Source organism: Nannobrachium achirus (genome assembly GCF_963921795.1).
Source record: "Nannobrachium achirus genome assembly, chromosome: 24".
Lineage (NCBI taxonomy): Eukaryota > Metazoa > Chordata > Actinopteri > Myctophiformes > Myctophidae > Nannobrachium > Nannobrachium achirus.
The window spans coordinates 31,340,684-31,358,877 of NC_137831.1; the positions used below are offsets into that span (position 1 = coordinate 31,340,684).

At 43.2% G+C, this 18,194-nt stretch overlaps 1 protein-coding gene across 1 annotated transcript in view; it reads left to right on the top strand.

The window, feature by feature from the left end:
• The window catches only part of cdk15 (cyclin-dependent kinase 15), a gene marked incomplete at both ends in the record, with an annotated part of 81,745 nt that continues 63,551 nt past the window's right edge, over positions 1–18,194 (top strand). Inside the window, 2 exons of the mRNA XM_080720309.1 lie at positions 1–46; positions 13,686–13,717. Of these exons, the coding sequence (XP_080576435.1) occupies positions 1–46; positions 13,686–13,717 (78 nt within the window). The remainder of the gene's footprint in view (positions 47–13,685; positions 13,718–18,194) is intronic.

Genomic DNA, 18,194 nt, shown 5'->3' on the forward strand with positions numbered 1-18,194 from the left:
ATGCAGAACCTGCGCCACGCAGCCACGGAGGCTTTCCACCGCCTGGGTAAGCAGCGCAGCGGCTCTCTAAACCCCCACAGGTGTTTTAAGGTTGTCCGGGCATAAGGTGACGCACACATGCACGCACACACGACAGGTGTATAGTTAATCGTACAGTGTGTGTATTTACTTGTAGTCAGCAGTAGTGGATGTAAAAGTATCAATACTGCAATGTAGAAATACTCTTTTACAAGTAAAAGTCCGGAATTCAAAATGTACTTGAGTAAAAGTATGAAAGTGTTGGCATCAAAATTTACTTAAAGTACCAAAAGTAAAAGTGTTTTTGAATGTTTGAAAATAGCAGATCTACAAGCTCACAGCGTGTCGCATTGCACCGCGTTGTGTGCTTGTAGATCGGCTATTTTCAAATAGCCAATAGGGCTAAAGCGGTTTATGTATGTTTTAATATTATACTTTATATCTGCAAAGTAACAAGCAACTAAAGTTTCAAAGAAATGTAGTGGACTAAAATACAACATTTGGATCTGAGATTTAGTGGAGTATAAGTAAAAGTATTGGAAATTGGACATACTCAAGTAAAGTACAAATACCTCAAAATTGTACTTAATCACAGTACTTAAGTAAATTTACTTAGTTACTTTACACCACTGGTAGTCAGCACTGGGGGGAGAAATGCACCGTAGTCACAACAACAGAAGTGCGGCTTGTGTCATAATTACTTTACTTGCCAAGTGGCTGCGCAGGAATTCAGCTTGGTGACAATGGTGCAGCGACGAGGTGGCTGAATAGGCACTGCTCACTTGCATGGAATGTTGTTTTGGGGGTTCTTCTGTCAGGGTGCATGACTGTATGCAATGCATGCATATTCTGCGGTGGGAAGCATTGTGTGAAGTGCACTTTAGTTTTAAAGTCATTTATTCTACAAAATACAGCAGCTGCACAAGAATTAGCCGGATGGTGCAGAGACACACCAACACTTTTAGTAGCATACTACACTGCAAAATCCTGAGTGTTAATGTAACTCTCAGCTCAGACTTACATTAGCACTCTAGATTTTGCCCTGCACTGTACTGTATATATGAGCAACATCCCAACTGTAACTGGATATCTCCCAAATGGAAGATTATGCAGTATATTATTTTATGCATATTTCACATTATAGAACGATTAGTCAAAATATAGTTTTTGTTTAATTAGAAGTTTGATGCTCAATAGCCTATATGTTGCAATTCAGAATATACAGCCAAATAGTGTTTCTGTAATTTGAGACGTACTTGTACACAATCACATGTATGATTATTTACAGAGTAGGTTTGAGTGTCACAGGACGGTGCAAAATACAAATAACAATTAAAGAAAGTGTCAGTTTCTACTGTATTATGCGGTTGTCAGAAGTTGTGGTGCTGCCGTTACAAGTGATGCCTGATTTTATATTTGGTTGCACATCTACAAGCTCACAGCAACAAGTCACATCGCAACGCGTTGTGAGCTTATTTTCGATGCGGGACACCCACACACAACAAAGTATAAATCAGGCCTGAGTTCACAGGATGTGCAGGGACAGACATCCCCTGCTAACACACAGAGCATGGAATAGACAGCGTTATCTGGAATTGCACCACAGTTCTAGTCAAACCCCACCCACGGAAGCTTTTATTGGCTGAACCGGAGCTAGGCAGCGCTCCTTTTGGACCGCGCGGAGGTGCCGGGTGGTCCGACCACCTAACCTTAACCATAACCCTAACCTCTGTAAAACTAAAGCTGGTGAATGCTAACCTGCTGACGCTGGTGAATGCTAAGCTGGTGAAATGCTAACCTGACGACGCTGGTGAATGCAAGCGGGTGAAATGCTAACCTGCCGACGTTGGTGGTGAGTAGCTAACCTGCCGACGCTAAGAAATGAAAATGAGCGTCTCCGCCTGGAAATGTGGTTACAATTCCAAATTGCGCGTCAGGCATACCATATGGCGCACTCCCTTACACACATTTAGAATCAGAAATCTTTATTGAATCTTGATTGACAAATAACTTGTATGAAAAATTTGTTTTGCTGTGGGTCAGTCAGTCGCTAGACTGCAAAATGTGTAGTGTACTGCCATTATACTGCTGTACGACACGACAAGTCAAGTCAAATGTATGTATATAGTTTATAATCATAGAGGTGTAGACTCAATTTGCTTAAAAAAAAACGGAATTGGCAAAGATCAACCAATCATATAGAGTAGGAGTAGTCTATCAAATGATTTATTACATACAAGATGAATGAAAACATCAGAATGAAATACAGTAAAGCAACGGTTCAATAAAAAAAGGAATAAAACACATACTTTAAACCTATGTAAAAGCTTTTGAAAATGCATGTTTTAGTTTTTAGTCTGATGTAATGTGCGTTGCTTACAAACACACATAAACACACTCACATAATAAAGTCAGAACTAGCGCTGTGAATGCAAATGGTCCACTGCATTAGACTGGGATTTTCATTTGGCATAGTTCAGTTCTTGCGTAACTTGCAGGTCCCCCGCCTGTCTTCTAAATCAGATCCCCTCTCCTTTTATCTTCTCTTCTTTTTATGCTCATATTCCCTGGTGTCAAAACAGTTGACTCCCTGTGCCCTGCCTTGCCTCTCATCTATCCTTTATTTTGTATTCTTACAGGATCTTTTCTCAGGATCAGAGTTTATACTACTATTATGCTTGCGTGTCACGCAAGCAAATTAATTAGATGGGACCTTACTTAGACAATGCAGGAAAGGGCAAATATACAGGTGTTTGCGTGCTACTCAAAAAATATAATTTGACATTACCGTACTTACATAATGGCACAATATACCGTTACTAGCGCAAGCGAATCGAACACAGAGGTCACACAATACAAATATATTTAGAGACAAAACATTGGCGCACCTGTTGGGCCAGGCAGATACTGTACATACAGTACACAGGTGCACACACACGCAACATTCTTACTCTGACACCCGCCTGCCCCTGTTATGCTAGCATGTGTAGGCAGGTGTGAAATTAATGCGTCTGAGGGATGAGAACTGCCTCACCCGCAGAAAATGCATGCAAAAGTAACCCGTGGCATGTTGTCGGCATGGCAACACTACTGGTAGCGAGAAGGAACGACAACACCTCATTAGGGGTGAGTTGTCGATAATATGTGAGTGCGTGTGTGTGTGTGTGTGTGCGTGTGCGCGCACACATGTACGGTACAGTATGTGTGCAGGGGGAGTGATGATGACACTCCCGAGGGACCGATTGCCACTCAGCATCCCACTTAATTGGCTCGATCGTGACACTTCAGTGCTGTTCTGCAGACGCTACTTGGTAGAGAGTGGGAGGTGCTGGAAGGAGTCTGTTTTGCTCTCTAAGCGGAGCATCCACCAGCTCTTGAAGAGTTCCATTACTAATAAAGGTGCATGGCTGGGGTGTTCTCCTAGATAACTGGTTATCACACACCTATTGATGTATGCACGTTTTGAGCGTGGTACGGTTTGGTTTGGCACGGTGGAGAACCAGTTCTGCATCAGCCTGGTCGGGTTGTAACCGTGCTGAATTGCACTGATCAGCCTGGAACTTGATACCAGGCTGAGATTATGGCTAATGGCTGTGATAGGTATATTTGTTCATACTTAATAATTGAGTAGCTCTTTATCGATACATATTGACTGTTTGACACTGACCTTTCACCTGGGGGTGTACGACGTGCTCTTCCCCCAGCTGACCAAAGTATGATGACTAACTGACCATCTGACACAAAGGCCTTGCTCTGTGGAGAAAGAACACACTGTCTCCCTGCCTTATCAACTGTGGCCCAAAACAACTAGGTTTTAGTCTAGCCAAGGACAGCAGACGCAGCATCTCTGTGGAAATATACCAGAACGTATCCCCACGTGTCTTTGAGGGACTTGGGAAACTCGTCATATTATCAGGAACCTATGAACTTGTCCAACGCCTAAAGGTGGTTGCACACTGCACTGCGTGTTTTCGTTGCGTTTTGGAAATCCGAAAGCCGTAGGCCAGGGAGAGAGAGAGAAAAGAGAGAGAGAGCAAGGGAGGGCGACAGCTGCGAAAATCGGGAAAAATCAACCCTGGTCCGAAAATAAATACGAAACGGTCAGCAGTGTGCAAACGTGATTGACATAACGTGAGGTTGATTCTTTTATTCACGCACTCCGAAATTCACTCCGATATTCGGCCCGAAAAACGCAGCAGTGTGCAAAGACCTTAACTGTCATATACTGTATTCTTTTATATACGAATGTCTGACCACCATGTTGTCAGAGAGAGCTCCACCATTGGACCTGTACATGTACTGCGGTACCTGTCTGACTCTCTCAATATAGCAATTTATGAATATTATAATTAATTCTTCTGGTATTATTTAAATTATTTATTAACAGGCTGATTATGAGATGAAGAACCGGGCTAGATGGGAGGGTTCAAATGAGTCTGTAAGGGTAATCACTGATTGGTGATAGTCTTTCCGTGGGATCACAGGAACTTTTCACACCTTTTCGTCTTCGCTGCTATTCTCATTTCTGTTTTCAAGTTATGGCAGAAATAATGCAGTGGTCAGTTGCGAGGACACGCTGGCGTTGATTGTCGTTTGGTCCAACCCGGCGTGAGCCATGTTGGCCCGTGTGCGACAGTCTACACAACAACAGAGGAACGCTACAATGTGGGAGTTCATTTTTTGTTGTAATTTTTATTCAGAGATCTTGAAAGATTGACAGACTCTTAAAAATCCTCTAGACTAAAACGGGACCGAGTTTGCTCTGTACTTTGACCACTTTTTCCATCTACACCACATTTCTTTGCCAAAACTTGCCTCCATCGTCACTCACTGTCTACAAAGTAATGCTCACTTGACCATGAAAGTAGCTTGCTCTACTTTCTCTCTCGCATGGAGATCTGTTTTCCTCTCTCCATCTCCCTCGTGTTAAAACAAAACGTGTGCGTGCGTGCGTGTGGCCGTACGGGTATGGAGCAGGGTGGTGCTCTAACACAGTATCTGTTCACCGTCAACTGGACAAGTAGAGGTTAAAATAGGATAACTATAAAATGTGCTTAGACCAGGGAAGGCATGACGGTAGGCAGGAGGGAGAAGTGAGCAGTGAGAGAGAGAGAGAGAGAGAGAGAGAGAGAGAGAGAGACAGAGAGAGAGAGAGTGATGGCCCCCATGGGGCACTGAGGGTCCCCCAGGGAGGAGGCAGGTTGTTGGGGGCGAGGCGGTTTGTTATCGTGGGCTGCAGTGACAGGCATAGGCTACAGCCACAGACTGACCACTGAATTATGCATCACTCAGTAGCTGCAGCCAGAACAACACAGCTAACTGAATCACACGTTCTTTTGACTCCAGGGGCTTTTATAAACACATTATTAATGCCATAATCTGGTGGGGAATTAGATTACCCCTAGACAGACACCCAGTCAAATGCTGACAAATTGTGGCCGTGGGCGATGATTTTGTCTCCTACTGTACCAGCCAGCATTCAGAGATGCTACATTATTTCGTTATAGAATTCTAAACCAAAAATTGCTTGGAAAGACTGGTATGTTTTTTCTGCCTCTGTGAATTGAATGAGATTTGGACCTGGATTGTTGCAACTCGAGCAAAGTCAGCAAACCCAACAAAGAGTGACCTCAGCCCACGCCCACCATTTACTTTAAACATATCCATCGTCTTTTACTGTCTTCTCCTAAGACATGGCCAAAGCCAGGCAATCTGTTTACTTTGGATAGTTCACTGTATTTTTGGAGCGGTGAAAGCGCTCCCAATAGACAGGTATGTCTGTGGGTGGGTGGGTGGCTGGCTATGTGGCTGGCTGGCTGGGTATGTCTGTAGCCTGGCAATACCTTGAGTGGCCACACACAACACACAAGTTAAAGGAGGGGCGCTGTTGTGCAGGCACACACACACACAGCTTCTATGGCACTATTGTGCAGACTAGACACACATACACACACGGTATAGCTGCTCAGATTCACCGCTCCACTTCGAACCGAGGTTTGATTTTCAATATCCGACACCTTGTTTTGTAACGCTGGCTGTTCCATCGGAGACATGTTCCAGTATGTCTCCGATGAGGGCAGTGTGTCTGCCTGGTATAGGAGTCAGCTCAAGGCAGAGCTAAAGATATTGTAGCATTATCCAGAGACCTTTTTACTACAACACTTGTGTCATGTACCCACAAGGACGAAAAATGTGCAATGAAATGGCCAATGAATAAAATGTTGGAACCTGGAAGAAAATATATTTTGAGTAGCAAAAATATATCCACCTGTTTCCGCGGGAGTTTACTGAAGATTATTTGGACCTGTTAGCACCACACTTCCGGTTTAACAGCAGACATACAAGCTCACGTCGCGTCGCAGATGCAGCCTGTTGTGAGCTTGTAAATCACACTCGGCTGCGGCGCCGGAAGCTCGGTACAGCGTCTGCGCAATGCACTATGGGGCGTTGGCAACTTGTGGATATATCCAAAATATTTTTGTCAGAAGACCCCCCTCCCCTCCTCACCAGCACGCATGCACGCATTTGAGATGTCTAGCTGAGGTTCCCATCTAGACCTGCTTACAACAAAATCTAAGTAGTAATACTGCAATGTCATACAGTTTATACTAGTGCTAGTTCATGTGATGTTTGTCTTGCATGTTTTCATTGTAAAATGTAAGGCAATTAGCGGATTCTTTTAACGATTTGTGCTTTGACTTTTTTCAACAGCAAGAATAGCTGATGTACAAGCTCATTGTGAGTTTGTATATCTAATATGTTCATATTCCTTTTTAAATTATTTTTGAAAATGTTCACCTATAATGACATGCCCAAAATAGGGACATCAGGTTGAAAGTACAGCTTACTCACAATAGATGTGGCAAATGCACATTCTCTCTAGCATGATCAGGGGCGTCACAAGAGTGGGACTGAGTTACTAGGGCCCAAGGTGGAGGGGCCTTAATTATTTTATACTTTAGCTATTGAAAAATAGCGGATATACAAGCTCACAGTGCGGCACAGAGTGCCACGCTGTTGATCTGCTATTTTTGAAAAGTTGGGAAAATGTGTGCAAATCTTTGAATATATGTATTTTTTAAGCGAACATTTGTAACTCAAATTTTGTTTCTGGGGGATCCCTGGAACTAAATATTTTGAGATGGTGGTCTGTGGCCAAATACATATCATTTTGGGGGTCCTCCACACATTTTTTTCTCAAAAAGAAAACCTTGGAAGGATTTGAAATGTGAAAAAGACTTTTCAGTTCCTACGCAGTTCCAAATCCATCATGTTCATTTTGCTCCAAAAGCATAGAAATGTAACCAAGTGGACCTGTGTTACCTTCGACTTGCAGTGATGTTGCTAGATTTTCAATATAATGGGTCACGGGACCCACAGGTGGTCATTCAAATAGGTCCCAGAAAAAAATTATGGGTCCCCAATAAAATGTTTTTGAGAGTTGTGAGCTTGTAGATCATCTATTTTCCAAAATTTGCCTCTTTCTTTTATTATTTTACAATTTGGCTAGTGTTTGTTTTTATAGTATAGTTTGATTACTTTTGATGCAGCAATGGTCTTTTTTTTCTTTTCTTTATTTATTAAAAAGGTTTTAAGTCTAGGGACCCCCCCAAAATCATTTGGGGACCTCTGGGGGGGTCTCGACCCACAGGTTGACTCACTTGACTGAAGTGGAAGGGAGAAGCGAATGTAGTTGTAGTAGATGAATGAAAGTGGAGCAGAGATATTTTAAAGTGTTTATTGCTCTGGTGTTTTCTTTTTACAAACTGGGATTCTCTTCGAATGCTTTATGCTTGTGTCGCGGCAACGTGAATGATCTGAAAACAACGTTGCGCGTCGGAGCGGCTCTTGGCTCGCTCCGATGCCGACTACAGTGTGCGGTTCGCGGCTAGCTTTTCTGCATGGCTCGCTGCAAAGAGAGGCGGCCACGGCACGTCGCGACAGACACTCTTTGGAGGGAGGATTAATCCTGCAAACGTATTCACATTTGCGCGAATGAAACCCACTGATTTATACCTAGTTGCAGCTGTGTGAGCATCGTGTCTTCATCTTAATGTGATCTTGTAGATTAGCTGTTTTCGACGGAGGCACAGAGCAGTGAGCACGTACGTCACGTGTTTGTGTGTGTGTGTGGGGGGACTGGGGAGGAGGGATGGACTGAGGGGAGAGAGACAGACGGAGCAGCACTCTTGTCCTGTTCAAGTTTCTAAAGACGGATAATCTCATTATGTTACTCAAAAACAAAATGTGTGCTTGCCCGGTCGGGCAACCTGGTAGCAACTTTCACCTGCCCAACCATTTTATTTACTTGCCCCGGGCAGTCGGGCAAGCGTTAGTGTCAACTCCTGTTAACGGTTCCATTTAACAATTCCTGGGGTTAACTCTCAGGTCTGGCCATGACCCGAGGGCAAGTAGAACATGACCTGTACTTGCCCGATGGGCAAGTGCCTAGACCTTAGTGTCAACCCCTGCACATGCATATCTCCTTGTATAGGCTCTTCTCTCTGTGACATGCTATGTTGATGTCTCTGCGTACTTTCTATGACGTTAGTCTTGTGTGACTGCAACTGTTGGTACTGCTTACATAGGGACAGTAGCGTTGGTACTGCATACAATGGGACAGTAGCATTGGTACTGCATACATAGAGAGTGTTGGTACTGCATACATAGGGACATACACACAAAGTCAAACGTAGGAGCGGACGAGTGGTTAGCGCCGCTCAAAAAAAGAAAAAAGAAAGTTTGTTATGTTGGATCAAGTTCCTACAGTTTCAAACCCTAGTTACAGTGCAATCAATGTAAAATGATATGGTTCAGTATGCAGGTGATATGCCTTATGGTCCCAGAATGGTAATTTAACAGATATAACCTGTGGTCCATTAACATTGACACTGGTACTGCTGCAACAGATATACCCTGTGGTGTCAGGATGAGAAATGGAGAATGTGAATTCATTAATTTGATCAAGTGTTATCATATATATCATGTTTAATTGCTCATGTAGAGAAAAGGCTTGAGAGAGCGGGGGAGAGGATCTGATTTAAGAGAGAGAGAGAGTGAATGTGTGTGTCTGCGTGCGTGCGTGCGTGAGTGCGTGCGTGTGTGCGTGCGTGTCCACAAGTATAGTAGAATATAGTAATACTGCTAGACGTTTTGTGGACAATTTTCTTTAGAGATACGTTTACATTATTAGAAAAAGATTCAGATTAGGGTTCAGATCTGGATTTGAAATTTAGAGCTTAGAATTTGCGTTAAACATGATTTTACATTTAGTCGTTTGCCAGTGCCATGCACTGAGAAATAGCTGATCTATAAGCTCACAACGTGTCACAGCGCAACACCTTGTGGACTTGTAGACCTGCAGTCATTTTGCCTTTAGCCTTAGGGTAAAAATGGCAAGAAATTCAATAGAAATCATAAAATGTTGATGTCCTCACAATACAATACAGTAATACGAACCTGTCTGCATTCGTGGTCATGCTTACATGCTCCTTCCCCCACCTGTCACATGGAGGTGGGTCCAGGATTAACAAGCGTGCCCTGACAGTTGCCTGCCAGGCTGTCTGCTCGCCGCTTCCCTGCAGTTAAAGCTCCTCTCGGTGAATACTGATGAGCGGCCTGACCGGCGCGCAGGCGGAGGAGAGACAGAGTGCAGCAAGGGTGAGGGAGACGGAGACGGAGGAGGTTAAGAAGAGAGAATGGAAGGACGAGAGACGGGAAGAGAGATATTATCGTTGTTGTCGGGCTACAGCGTCACACAAAACCATCAAAAGTAGCAGATCTTCAAGCTCCAAATGCCTCGCGGTGCGAGGTGTTGTGTGCTTGTAGATCTGCTGCTGTTTTCACTACTTTTGTGCAACAGCCTTGTCTGATGAAGCAGGGCTTTATTTTAGGGGGGGAAAAAAACATAAACATTTGAAACTTGAAGTTACAAGGTTTCTGCCCGACAGTGACGATATGAGGTTTTCCACCCAAACAGAGACGATAATAATGCATGAGGAACGAAGGGAGGAAGAAATACCGGTAGATAAATTATTGGGACAATCGAGTGGATGGATGGATGGATAGATAGATGGATGGAAGGATGGATGGATAGATAGATGGACTGACAGATGGGAGTGGGAGGTTGGGGGCTTGAGGAGGAGGAGGGGGGATTTTCATCACCCACCATCACCTGGCGCTCTGGGACTCCTGGGACACCTTCATACATGTCAGTGTTGGACACACCATACTTCCTCCCAAGTTCCCAAGACCAAAAAACTTACCTGGGGTGACAGAGCTTTTGCTTTTGCTGCCCCAACCCTCTGGAATGCACTCCCCAGTACCCTCAGACCACTTCAAAAAACCTTCACCGCCATCCAAACCTTCAAAATCGGGCCTCAAAACCCACCTCTTTCATATTGCTTTCCCCAGCTAACCTACCTTAATTGTTTTTAAATGGTTTTATTCCTTATAGACTTAGTGTTTTGTAATCTTCAATAAAGTTGTTTATTTTCTTATCCAAATATCACATAACATGCTGTAACAAAAAAGTAAAAACAATTATTGCAATGCATACACATTTGTACAAATCGCACATAAAAAACGTTTGGTTTTGGCTCGGTGTGCACTGTCCTAGTGGTCCAGGCGCATACCCCATGTAGGCTATAATGCTTGACAGCGTGTCGCGGGATTGAGTCCCGTTCCTGACAACCTTTGCTGAGTGTCGCTCCCCGTCTCTATCTCCTCATTTCCTGTTAGTCTTCTGTTCTATCGATAAAGGCATAAAAGCCCCAAAACAAATCCAAAAAAAAAACTATCTGCAAGCTCACAGTGCCTCGCAGTGCGAGGCGTTGTGAGCTTGTAGTTCAGTTAGTTTCACAACATTTATCTGTGGAACAGAGTCAAATAAAGCCTACAATTCCACGTGCTTGCGTCCCCAGTTCAAATATGATTATTTTGGGGCGGTCGTGGCCTGAAAGGTTTGGGAACCCTTGCCATACAGACACATTTGGTAAAAATGAAATAACATTTTATTCACGCACCAAAAAGTTTGCACTGCAGCTTTTAGGATATGCTGCGGCATCCGATGCTCCATGAGGACAACGGAGGACACAGTTAAATGGATTTAGAACAGCCTAAACATCTGTCACATTGATCCCCTACCAGAGGACGGAGTACTCTGTGTTTAGGCCATTATGCCTGACCAACGTTTCTCTCTCTCTCTCTTAACCCATTTAGAACGGGTACACATTATTGTGTATCATTATTTTATGCTTTAACTATTGAAAAATAGCAGATATACAAGCTCACAGCGTGGCACAGAGTGCCGCGCTGCGAGCTTGTAGATCTGCTGTTTTTGAAAAATCGCGAAAATTTGAATTTTGTCCCGATTCTATAAGTGTCTTTTGAATCCTTCTATGATTTTTTGAAAAACCTATGTTTCATCGTCAAAGAAAAGTTCCTTTTCACTCAACTGGAGCTCAGTTAGTGTGTTCTTGAGAGACTACTATGTCAGTGGTTCTCAAACCTTTTCATGTGAAGGCCCCCGAAACTGATATGTATTTGGCCACGGACCCCCATCTCAAAATATTTAGTTCCAGGGACCACCCAGGAGCAAAATTTGAGTTACAAACGTTCGCTTTGAAAATGCATATATTCAAAGATTAGAACTACAAGCTCGCAGCGCGGCACTCGGTGCCGCGGTGTGAGCTTGTAGATCTGCTATTTTTCAATTGCTAAAGCATTCAATAATTCTAGGCCTAAATGGGTTTTAAACACACACACACACACACACGCACACACACACACACACACACACACACACACACACACACACACACACACACACACGGACAGGGCTGCTCCACTTTTCCTGTCCCATCAGACTGCGTGTCCCGGCTGCCACAGAAGAGAGCGGATGAGACATTTTAACCTGATGTACTTTCTCGTTCTCCTTAGTCATGCGTTCCTCCGGACTGAACTTCAAAGACTTTGAAATAATCGGACGTTTGAATTCGTGTCACCCTCGGGCTCTACAAGCTTTTTATTTATTTATTATTCGTTCACTTGACACTTCATTCACCCCAAAACACATGTTGAATTGATGTACTTTTAAAACAGGGTTCCCACGGTCATGAAATTCCTGGAAATATTTTGAAATTAGAAGAATATTTTTCCAGTACTGGAAAAGTTTTGGAATTGATCAAGGGTCCTGGAAGGTCCTGGAAAAATAGCTATGCATTGTCTTTGCTTATTGATTTTGTTAATACCTTCTGAAATGACAAATTAAACATTGGCCAAATTGTCAAATATTAGAGGCAGAAAATTGTGAAAATAGCAGATCTACATGCTCACAACGCCTCGCAACGCGAGGCGTTGTGAGCATGTAGATCGGCTATTTTCACAATAGAAACGTGTTATACAAAATTCCTCAACTCTTAGTGCTCGTCAGGGTGGGGGGTCCCCAGTTAAAATATGATTATTTTGGGGCTCACAGCCTGAAAAGGTTGAGAACCCCTGGCAATACACTACCTGTCTTTGGGCATTGCGCATAGGAGTAAGCGACTTGTTATTGAGCTGAATTATTGTTATATAGTCCTGGAAATTGGGTTAAATATTCTGGAAAAGTTTTGGAAATTAATTGGTAAAAATGTGTGGGAACCCTGTTTTAAAGAAAGGCAAGGCATGTAGATCTGCTATCTTCTTCCTTTAACTCATTGAATGCCATTTCAAGATGGCCCCCAAGTACCAGACTGCCACTATCCTAGATTTCTAGTGCACGGATCAATTTTTAGTGCACGGATCGTGCACGCCCATGCACCATATAGGCATCATATGTGTAGTACTTTTTAACAGCTTTCAAACAAAAAAATCCGCTTGGAAATCCGTTCAGGCATTCATGAGATACAAGCCTTCAAAGTCAGACAAAACAAACACTGCCACCTTCCTAAATTTCGAGTGCACGGATCAATTTTAGTGCACGGATCGTGCACGCCCATGCCTAGATCATGCACCATATGTGTAGTACTTTTTAACAGCTTTCAAACAAAAAAATCCGCTTGGAAATCCGTTCAGGCATTCATGAGATACAAGCCTTCAAAGTCAGACAAAACAGCCATTTTTGACATTTTGAAAGATGTGTTTGTTATGGGGCTAAACATGCAATTTCGCAATTGCGATCATGACTAATACATTTGAGGCATTTTTAGAAAATTTTTTATAAAAAAAAATTTTGAAAAAAAAAAAAAAAAAATCTTTTTTTTTTTTTTTTTCAAAATGGCTTCCAACTCGGGAAACTCGGGCTGTGGCAGCCTGGGACTACTGTAATAACTCGTGAAACTCGTGCCTTGGCAGTCAATGAGTTAATATTTGACAATTAGGCCAATGTTTGACCAGAGGTACTAAAAAAGAAAAGAAAAAGATTGTCATTTAGAAATGTGCAGATACCATGTATACACTTATACTATAATGTTGGGGGCCCCCCAGGGGGTACCGACCCACAATTCTTTTTTTCTGAGCGCAGCATATGTTTTGATTTGTTTGTAATGTGAATTTGTGCGTGAATATACACTTGTTGTTGATGCATTTGCAAATAAGTATGCACTCAATACCTCATCTTTACACTACACAACTTTATTGATCCCTTAACCACTCTCATTTCTGTCACCTTCTTTGACCCCATGCAGGTCTGAAGCAAAGGCACCTGGGATATGAGGAGGTGAGGTCCCCCCCCCCCCCCCCACACACACACACACACACACACACTTCACTTTGAGTCATCCTCTCTCTCTCTTTCTCTTTCTCTCTCTTTCAGTTCAATTCAATGGGCTTTATTGGTAGGGATGCGGTATCGGTACTCGTGGTATCGGTACTCGACCCGATACAACCCTATTTTGCTGTACTCGTACTCGCCAGATACTTCTCACGGCAGCGCCCGATACTCTGCAGGGGCTTCACAAGGGGGAGAAAAGTGGGACTGAGTTACTAGGGCTCAAGGTGAAAGCCAGGGCCTTAATTATTTTATACTTTTGCTATTGAAAAATAGCAGATATGCAAGCTCACAGTGCCGCACTGCGAACGAGGCACCAGTGCTCCAACGATACAGCTGCGACCACTTAAAGGCATTAGCATCACGGCATGCCTTGTTGCGCTAAACTTACCTCTAAAGTTGAATCTCTTTCATATATCCTTCACCACCTCACGCAAATTGCAAAGTATAGGCTACTGTAGGTAAGTTAAACTTCCCACTAGAAAGCTGTATGTGTGTTTGTTTGTTTTGTTCCTCTCTGTCGCTCTTGTCTTGCAAGCTCGCTCTCTCGGTGAAGTGTGTGTCTGTCTGCAGGGACGTGCAGAGAAATTTTAGAGAGGCAGGGGCTGATATTTCTAGAAGGCCTTTTGGTGGACAATTCTCTTGAATGCAGCCTTCAGTTATGGTATGGAAAGGGCCCGGGGACATTTGCATTTTTTACCATAGTAAAAAAATGCATTCATGGACACTTTTTACAGACTGATCTGGCAGGGGCTCAAGCCCCATTTGATGTCAAACTGTCAATGTGTGTACGTGCCTGCCTGCCAGTGTAGCACAGCTGAAAAAAGACGAATAGAGATTCTGTGGGCTTCGCCACCTAGTGGCGGAAGAAATTACCTCTGGGAACTCAGATTGCTGTGGGCTAAATCAATGAATGCATTTCTGAGAATACCAGAAACAAATAATAATTTGACATTATGTTATAGTTGCGGATGAGGATGGATGCGGATATATAAATTGGATAATATATTTTTTTAGAGGAAAAAAAAAAAGCGTAATTTAAATACATTTTGTATTATTAATTGTACTCGTATCGGTACTCGGTATCGGCGAGTACTCAACATGAAGTACTTGTACTCGTACTCGGTCAGCAAAAAAGTGGTATCGGGACATCCCTATTTATTGGCATGCGATACATAATGTTTACATCACCTAAGCAGAAGTGTGTACAATACGATCAATTAATAAAATCAAAACAGTACAGGAGTAAAACAGTGGTATCGAGGTTACTCAATGCAGACAGTGCAGGGATATACACAACGGTTAGTAGTCTTTAAGGTGGTTGTGTTCCATTTCATATCCTTCTCCTATCACAGCAGCTCAAGAATCTTGCTGCTGTGTTTGCACATCGTTTTACTTCACCCAGCAGGTATGGGAGTTTTTCCATCATTAGTCATGTTTTCAAACTCTCCTTGGGTGGTTATGATCTGTGGGTAGTATGTGTCTCTGATGTCTAGGTACCGTGGACAGGCGGTTAGGAAGTGTGGCTCAGTTTCCACTTCATTTTGTGCGCAGTAGGTGCAAATTCTGTTTTCTCTAGGGAGCCAGGTATGCTTATGACGGCCTTTCTCGATCACAAGACTGTGCCCACTGAGTCAGGTATTCTGCCACGGTGTATTCTCTGTTTAGGGCCAAATAGCATTCTAGTCTCTCTCTCTGTCTCTGTCTCTGTCTCTCTCTCTCTCTCTGTCTCTCTCTCTGTGTCTCGCTCTTGCTCGCTGTCCTCTGTATCTTGCTGTGAGGCATTTGCCCCCTGGAGAGGAAAGAGATTTGCAGAGGATGTCAGCACTGTCCCCCGCTGAGAGAGAGACAGAAAGAGAGAGGGAGAGAGAATGATGTCAGAGTAGTGAAGTTGATTCTATCAGGGTCTGGTCATCGTGTTGTTTGTTACCTACTGGAGACGTAATAGACACCTAATGTACACACATGATGTGGACATGCACACACATCTTACGTATACTACTTCCTCTCTACATTGTATCTCGCTCTCTCACTCTGTCTCTCTTTCCCTCTCTCTCCCTCTCTCTCACACACACACACAGACACACACACACACACACACACACACACACACACACACACCTCTTTCGCACTAAAATTGTTATGTTCTTTTATTTCTTGCTTTCATTCACACACACACACACACGCCGATCTCCCACTGCTTTTCGCGTGCGCACAAACACGCGAGCACACAGCAGTATACTGTAGTTCTTAATACTGTATCTCCGGTAGGCCTTGTCACACAGTCTTAGAGCAGCACATCATTTCAGGGTCCATTAAACAGCCCTTTGGCAGAACCAAAATAGAAACCGGCTTCCCTCCCTTCCACTTTCTGCTGTCATCCCTGAAGGACGGCTGACCTGTCAGTAGTTACGTTGCACTGATGTAGACCTCTCAGTTGACTGTCAGCAGTTAAATAGAACTGATGGACATGGATCAGTCATTCAGTTTAGAGCACTGCAGAGTGGAGTGTGTGTGTGTGTGTGTGTGTGTGTGTGTGTGTGTGTGTGTGTGTGTGTGTGTGTGTGTGTGTGGTGTGTGTGTGTGTGTGTGTGTGTGTGTGTGTGTGTGTGTGTGTGTGTGTGTGTGTGTGTGTGTGTGTGTGTGTGTGTGACCCAGCTGATCCCCGTTGTCGCATTGTTAACGCATCAAAGAAGGCAATTATGTGTTTGCACTGTCAGGTTGACTTCTATTCTAAGATAGCATCAAAGCCAACATCATTAGCGTGATGTAGCTAGGCTAGGTTCTAAACAGTTGTTGCACAGAAATTAAGCACATTAACATGAAAGGTATTCTACTTTGCAATGTAGTTAGATGAAAGTTGTGAAATTGTGGTCACGTGTTGTGTCAAGTGTAGGGATGGGTCAATACGCGTTATTATTGTTTATCGCGATAAAAAGGGGGTTAGGGTTATAAGGTTAGGTATCGTCGGACTGATGGGACGTCGGAACAATGGGACGTCAGAACTACGCACCCAGTTAGCATGTCTTGTCTACTGTACGTATGGAAGCATATCTAGAAGTTTACAGCACATCACAGTGTGACGCGTTTTAAACTTGACGATTTTTGGTTAGTTTTGGTTATTTGCTATTTTAAGATGAAAGCATATTTGAAGTGGTCGAACTAGCAATACAACACATGTTCAACTTTCCCGAAAAACCCTAAAGGTCTTGGATATTTTCATAAATTCAAAGGTTAACTTTGACCCAGCTGGATGGCTGTTTGGCTATACCAACACATAATAATTCTACATATTGTGCTGATTGTTTATGAAACAACGTGCTAGTGCGTGACGGGCTCCTTTCACGCTGTTTCACAAATCGCATATTATGGAAAAAGGATCAGTCATGAGATTGTGTTTAACTCTCAGTTGACTGTAGTTACCTGTAGCACTACTGATGTACAAGTTACCTATTAGTTGACTGTTAGTAGTTAAATAGCACAGTCTGTAGTGTCACAGATAAGTTGAAAAGCAAGCAACTGCTGTCAGTGTCTGGCTGGCTGGCTAACTGATTGATTAGTAATCATTGCTCAGTTTTCAAAACATAACAGAAAGATTTCAGGCTCTGCAAATTGGGCCTTGAGTGTGTGGGTAGGTGCTGATGGATGTACAATGGGGCCCATGCCAGAATCCCGGAACAAGATGGATTATTTCTTCCTTTCAGTCTCGCTAGATGGGCTAGGCAATATGGGTAAAATCAATTATGACTATTTTTCCAGCTTGCAAATGTACTATTGATGCTTTTGTGTCACACTGTATGATCAAGTAGCATTAATTTACAAAAAAAAGCCCCATAAGCTAATACTATGCCAACAAAAATTACTATTTGCTGTAAAAAATAATGTGTCAGTATGTGCATATTACTACAGCACGTGTTATTGTGTGTGTGTGTGTGTGTGTGTGTGTGTGTGTGTGTGTGTGTGTGTGTGTGTGTGTGTGTGTGTGTGTGTGTGTGTGTGTGTGTGTGTGTGTGTGTGTGTGTGTGTGTGTGTGTGTGTGTGTGTGTGTGTGTGTGTGTGTGTGTGTGTGTGTGTGGGTGGGTGGGTGGGTGGGTGGGTGTAGCCTGGTGTTTATTGCATTTACACTGTGAATGTGAGGTCTCATTGTCTCTGTGCCATGTGTCAAAAGGAAATGTAATCTATTTTTGTTTTGTTTTTGTTGCCTGGATGCACGTAGCCCCCTCCCTGCCTCCCTCTTCCTTGTTTTATTGGGTTCCCTGCATGGTTCAGTGGATAGAGCAAGGCACTAAACACAGAAAGAGGTTAGCAGTTCCATTCCCAGTAGTGTTCATTTTGACAGCAACTTTCTAGTCATTCAGTCTTTTGAATAAAATGTAATTTAGTTTTCAAGTCATGTCTAGTTTTAATCGATTAAATGTCATACGAT